We start from the raw sequence: 6,413 nt of genomic DNA, 5'->3' as shown, positions 1-6,413 counted from the left end.
CAAGTTAAATATTTCTTATAGAAAATCGTTAATTTATAGCCATAACTTTTTTTAAAGTTGTCCAATGGCAGCCCTGTTAACAATAAAATACATTTAGGAAAAATAATAACACAAAAAAAACAAAATCAAGCCAAGCAAGAATCAAGTCGAAATAAAAAAAAAACCACAACAGTTTATTGCACCTGACCTTGATTTCACACAATTCACGCCTTAAAGTTGGGACACGATAAAAAAAGTCTATTGTTCTCATTAAACATTTAAAGCTTTCCCTCGATTAAAGCGTGTCGTCATTCATTCACACACGAACTTCTTTAATTGCATCTCTCAAATCCAAAAACTAAACATTCCAAACAAATTATAGAAAAGCTACGATTGTAAAAGCTTTTTTATGGTATGAGAACACAACAACAACAACACAACACAAAGTTAGTTACCTAGTTATATAGTACAACAGAAAATATTTAATAGTGGATTACTCATCATCATCATCCATTAAGACGTTCACTAAGAAAGTTGAATTTTCTGTGTGTTATCAAAAAAATTTCGGTTTTAAATCAATAAATCTTATTTAGAGGGAAACTTTTCAAACTATATTCTCAATACTCAATAATGGACTATCAGGTAGTTTGATAAAAACATAAGTTATCTTGGAATTCGATATTATTGATTGTTATTTGCTAATTTAGCCAAGACCCTGTATAGTTGCTGCACCCAATTTCAATGCATCCGAAGATGCCTCTGCTCTCCGATCCGCCATGAAAGGATTCGGAACCGATGAGGAGACAATTATTAACATTCTCACATCGAGAACAAATAAGCAACGTCAACTTATCAAAGAGGTCTTTAATAAGGAATACGAACGTGATATTATCGATGACCTTAAAGGGGAATTGGGCGGTAACTTTGAGAATGTTATAATTGCCCTCATGACTCCAACTGAAGAATACATGTGTTCAGAGTTAAATAAAGCTATGGACGGAATGGGAACTGATGAAGAGACATTAGTTGAAATTTTATGTAGCAAGTCGAATGAAGAAATCCAACAAATTGTTACGTCTTACGAGAAGTTGTATGGTCGGCCATTGGCCGAGCATATGTGCAGTGAGACTTCGGGACATTTTAGACGTTTGTTGACACTCATTGTCACCGGAACTCGTGATCCAATTGGATCGACTAATCCGGAAAAGGCTAAAGAAGATGCTGCTGCATTGTATGCAGCTGGAGAGGCTACTTTAGGTACTGATGAAGAAGTTTTCAACTCAATAATGGCACATTCAAGTTTTGCTCAATTGCGATTGGTATTCGATGAATACAAAGAGCTGTCGGGTATGACAATTGAACAAGCTATTAAACATGAAATGGATGGAGCTCTGCATGATGCAATGATTGCGATTGGTAGGTGGTTTTCAGATTGTTGGGTTTGGAAGTGTTAAATACTTTGAATTCTTGATTCTTTGCAGTTGAATGTGTCCAGAGTCCAGCAGCCTTTTTCGCCAAACAGCTGCACAAATCAATGGATGGAATGGGTACAGATGATGATCGTTTGATTCGTATCATTGTCAGCCGTTCTGAGATTGATTTGGCAACAATCAAAGATGAATTCGAGAGAATCTATGATCGTACTTTGGTGAGCGCGATTGCGGTAAGTTAAATGAATTTCTTGCACAGTAGTTAGTATCAAAATCTAAACGAATTCCTTTTTTTTTCTTAATAATTAAAAAAAATATGGGTTCGTTGGTTCTTCATTGGTTATTAAATAGGAGGTAGGTTTAAGAGCGACTTTTGTCGATTATATTACCGCCAATGTATTTGTTCTTTCTTTTATAATTTCAGAACGAAACTGGAGGTGATTATAAGAGAGCTCTTTGTGCACTCATCAAGGAATAAGGAAGTACCTTTAACTCTCTCGAATCCGAAGTGCATTATGTTTAGTTATGTAGTTCCATTAAAAAATATTTATGTCAATTTATTTGTGGTTGTTTAGAGAAATAAAAAAAAAAATAAAATAAATAAAATATAAGGGTCAAAATCATGGAGGTGAGAAATTTCGATTACCGAATTCTTAAAAAATCAACTTTGTAATTTCATGCTCAAATGTTTGATTTAGCTATAATTTGTCGGTTCATGATCGGGTAAAGCACATAAATGTATATTTTCCAAATTACAAAAAAAAAAAAACCAAAATTAGTAGGTATGTAGGTACTAGAAAAACGTTCCTCTCAATGGTGGTGATGTCTTCAAAACGACTTTAGGGGTCTACAAATAGTATCAATGTGAATGAATGTGATCACACATTCCATTCGTATCGGAAATTAGCTACGACTCCCGAAAAAACAATCACGGAATCCGTTCGTAATGGAAAATTTCATACAAATCGTCACAACTCAAATCAACGGACTTCGGATACGGTTTTAGTGACCCAAAAACTATATGAAAAACTTAGTCGCAACCCCAGGTCAGAACTTTTATATTTTTTTGTGTGGCTGTGTAATTAAATAGAGACAGAAATAGTCAAAACGTTAACGTATGATCGTAATCGTGTGCCGTAATTCGACCCCAGGTAAAATAGTACATAAAATCAACAAATAAAAAAAATTGTTACACTCATAAAACATGGCAAAAACTTTGCTTTAGGGTGTTTTTTTTCGAGGACAAGAAAAGGAGGAGTGAAGAAAATTGTTTGTGGAATATCATCATATCATATGGCAGATGTTTTTAAGGTATTTTTTGATGCTGAATCTAATGACATAAAATCAAGTCAATACAATGCTCTAAGAAAAGTTATAGCCGATTAAAAACAAGGGTGCTTGTTTTTTGACTTCAACACGTAAAATATAACCGAAACCCATGTGAAAAACATGCTACACTGGTGAAAGGTTGAAAGGGATGAAGGTTTTAGATAAAGCAGGGACAAAGAATTCATAAAGTTCTTAAAAATATTTTTGGTGAAAAGGTGTTTTTTATGGGTTGAGTTATGTGTGAGAAAGGTAGCGTAACAGGTGACTTAAATTTTATTAATTTTTAAAACATGGTGAAAAAGTTTTGTTTGTTTTAAGAATCTACAGAGTTTACAAAATTATTTTGAGCAAAAGGGTGTTTTTTTTAAGAAATGATGAAATTCGGAATTAGTGCCACAAAAAAAATGTTACCTACACTACACCAATGAAAATTGGTAAAAATGTTTCATTTATAATAGAAACCAAGAACCTAGGTAAGTCTATACAAATATTTAAGGTGAAAGGGTGTTTTTGTTTTTGGGAAATAGGAGAAAACCGCGATACGTCCGATAAAACCAATGGTATAAAAGGTACCCTTACGAAATTTATTAAAAATGTTGTCTTTCCCATGGGAACTACGAACAAAACAAGTTACTACATTTTCTTCATGTGAAAGGGTGTTTTTTAAGTGTATAGAAATATGGGTATATTTGAAAAAGTGAGTATTACTAGAGTAATATTAGTGGTACCCTATTGAAATTCAGCAATTATGTTACTTTTGAAATAAGAAACAAGAATCTAAAGAGTCTATAAGAATATCATGGTTAAAAGGGTGTTTTTTTTTTAGTGAAAACAAAAATGATGGGTCACCCTAATGAAATTAGTTAAAAACATTAGATTTGGGATACAAAGTGTAGAAATTATAACCAGCTTAATTCGAAACAAGAAGAAATTTGTTTATTTCTGTTCAATTACAATTAGAAGAATGAAAGTATTTAATACATAAAATTCAAAGTACGTATGCAAAGTATACTTTTCTAAAATTCAATTTGAGAAATGTTTCTAAAACCACAGTGTGTAAATGTATTTCCAACAAAAAGGTTGTTTTTTTTCGAAGGGACAGTAAAATCTGTAATTGGTCCTAAAAAACCAACTTTTATGCAAAAGTTCTTAGACATGAAAAATTGGCTTTTTGGGACCAATTACAGATTTTACTGTCTCTTAAAAATAAAAACACCCTTTCACCTAAATATTTTGTATAAAAACTCTTTATGCTTGCTTTCTATCCCAAATCCAATGTTTTTACCAAATTTCAGCAAACTTTTTGCCAAGTTTCATGATTGTAACAATTTTTTGTTTTTTAAATGCCCATTTTAACTTTGCTATTGTGTTTAAGTGGTATTAAGAAAAGAAATACTGAAAAATAATTTGACTTTAATGTGTTTTTAAGCCACTTGAATTTCAGTCCGGTAATGCTTTTTTTGAGTAGCGGCCTATATTAGATGCAATAAAAAAGAAGTGGAAACTTTTCTAACCTAATCATATATGTATATTCTTAGATGCGTGCCTATTATTTTAATTGGTAAATGAGAAAAACATTTATTAAATGTTAATTTGATTTAAAAAAATGCATGGACATCTGATTTTGCACCTCCAAGATTTTGACCCATAAAAACATTGTATTTCACCTTTTTTTTAGGTTTATTTTATTGATTTTCGTAACATTACAAGATAAGAGTTATTTAAGTTGAAGCAACTTTTTACTTGGCTCCTCCTCTGTATTCACGCATGTGGTACAAGACCCAAGCTGGGATGATGACTACCGAGATGGCAATTGATGATCCCAAAGCATACAGTTCCTATGAATACAAAATAAGAATAATATTTCTTTTATCAAAAACACCTCTGACAATGATGATAGGTAATAAAATCGTCACACGATTTACGTAACCATGAAAAAAAAATTTTGATTGATGAAATTGGAAAACTTACACCCTTTGGAATATGTTTGGTGGGTGGCCCACAGACAACCGATTGGGAACGGGATTGGATAGCGCTGCGGACAGCTGGGACCAAGAGACGAGATGCACTTTGTGGCAACATAATTTTCTTTTATTATATTTTTTCGTACGATTTCAAGACACGAACTCTTTGATGAAGTCGAAACTCGGAATGAATTTTTTTCTAGAATGTGTTTTATAATTTTTTTTTGACGTTTTCAAATGTCAAAAGTGTGGATGACAAATTTAAGGCTGAAACACAATGGATAAGAAAGTACTAGATTCTAAGTTTGATATTTTTTTTAATGGTTAGATTACATTAGTATCATTTTTTGGTTGTGAAAATTAAAAAATAAAAAAGCTATCGTAACAAATAATTGTTACTTGGCATTACTGGTATTGGCAGTTGATAGAATTTATCATTCAAAAATTCAAATAACGTTTGTTTTGATTTTTTTTTAAATAGAAGAACTAATTGAATTTATAAAATAAAACATAACCATCTTGTTTTATGTTATAAATTCAATTATTTCTTCAATTTTAACTACATATAATCCATTTTTAACGCATAATACCGTTTCTTTAGAAAAAAAAAAAAAAAATAATAATACATTTTTCAAGGTTATGATTTTTTTTGACAGAAATCGGCATCAATAAAAAGTAATGCACATGTATTTTGGGTACAGCGCTGCATGCAGCGATGCGTGCAGATGTGCCGCACATCTGTTTTAGCCATAATTGTATGAAAAAATTTTTAAACTTGACTCTTGAGGTAAAAGTAGGTAACTCTATTAAAAATAGTTTTTATTGAACAAAATTATTTTGTTTAATTAATTGAACACCGTTTAAAATAATCTTTTACACAAAATTAACTATGCCATTTGATTTTTTGTATATAAGAGAATTTTTAGAAAAAAAATTTCGAAAATCGTTGGAATCCCCAACTAACATTTTTGCTCCCGACTTTTGAACCCAAAGGGCTATTTGCACATATGAAGCTGGAGTACTACCAACGGTTAGAAATTATCAATAAACGCTGATATTTTTTTTTCTAAGAAATTTCTTAGGTGGATTAAATATTTTGTAAAAATAAGTTAACATTAAAATAAGTCAATAAAAATGCAACACAATTTAATTTCCTTTTATTTCTCCTCCCTCACTTTTTATTTCTCCTCCCTCGTACCACTTTCGTTTGTTGATGAGAATATTAACAGGAGTCTTACAGTGTTCTTCTTTGCACTTTTATAGGATCCAATTTCGGATATTGATGTGAAACTTTTTAGGAGTCTTACATTGAGCTTCTTTGCGGTTTAATAGGATCGAAAAAGGTCGCCTGTTGGGTCGTCTTTTAAAAAATAATTTTTTATGTATAAAAATTTTCTAAAATTTTTCAAAGAAAAAATTGGTATTCCATTTTTAAGAAAATATTTTTCAATATATAAAAAACGATGTTTCAATAAAATGAATTAACACGTTTTCGAAAAATTAATTTTTCAAAAAAAAAAAAAAATTGTTTTAAATCCAAAAATGTGTTTTTTTTGAAAATTTTATACATTTTTTATACAACGTTTACTTAACGTTTCTGTATAGATTTTTTTTTGGAAAAAACGGTACGAAAAATGTTTTTTTATTTCAAAATCATCAATTTAGAAGAGACTTAACAATTTTTTTTACTGATTTTTTTTTAACTATTTTG

At 30.8% G+C, this 6,413-nt stretch overlaps 1 protein-coding gene across 1 annotated transcript; it reads left to right on the top strand.

The window, feature by feature from the left end:
* The first annotated feature begins 464 nt into the window (after positions 1–464).
* LOC129916523 (annexin B10-like) lies at positions 465–2,034 on the top strand. The gene is made up of 4 exons (XM_055996524.1): positions 465–621; positions 687–1,395; positions 1,461–1,642; positions 1,834–2,034. Exons 1-4 carry the CDS (start codon positions 610–612, stop codon positions 1,885–1,887), a joined length of 957 nt encoding a protein of 318 aa, XP_055852499.1. The 5' UTR covers positions 465–609; the 3' UTR covers positions 1,888–2,034.
* Positions 2,035–6,413: the final 4,379 nt, after the last annotated feature.

This window comes from Episyrphus balteatus, chromosome 3 (genome assembly GCF_945859705.1).
Source record: "Episyrphus balteatus chromosome 3, idEpiBalt1.1, whole genome shotgun sequence".
NCBI lineage: Eukaryota > Metazoa > Arthropoda > Insecta > Diptera > Syrphidae > Episyrphus > Episyrphus balteatus.
Note: the sequence above shows the minus strand (reverse complement) of the source record. Positions and strands in the feature narration are given on the sequence as shown.

Excerpts from the sequence above, each read along its gene's own strand:
- LOC129916523 (XM_055996524.1), top strand. Across the intron at positions 1,396-1,460 it reads TGATGCAATGATTGCGATTG|TTGAATGTGTCCAGAGTCCA; the intron begins GTAGGTGGTTTT and ends GATTCTTTGCAG. Across the intron at positions 1,643-1,833 it reads CTTTGGTGAGCGCGATTGCG|AACGAAACTGGAGGTGATTA; the intron begins GTAAGTTAAATG and ends TTATAATTTCAG.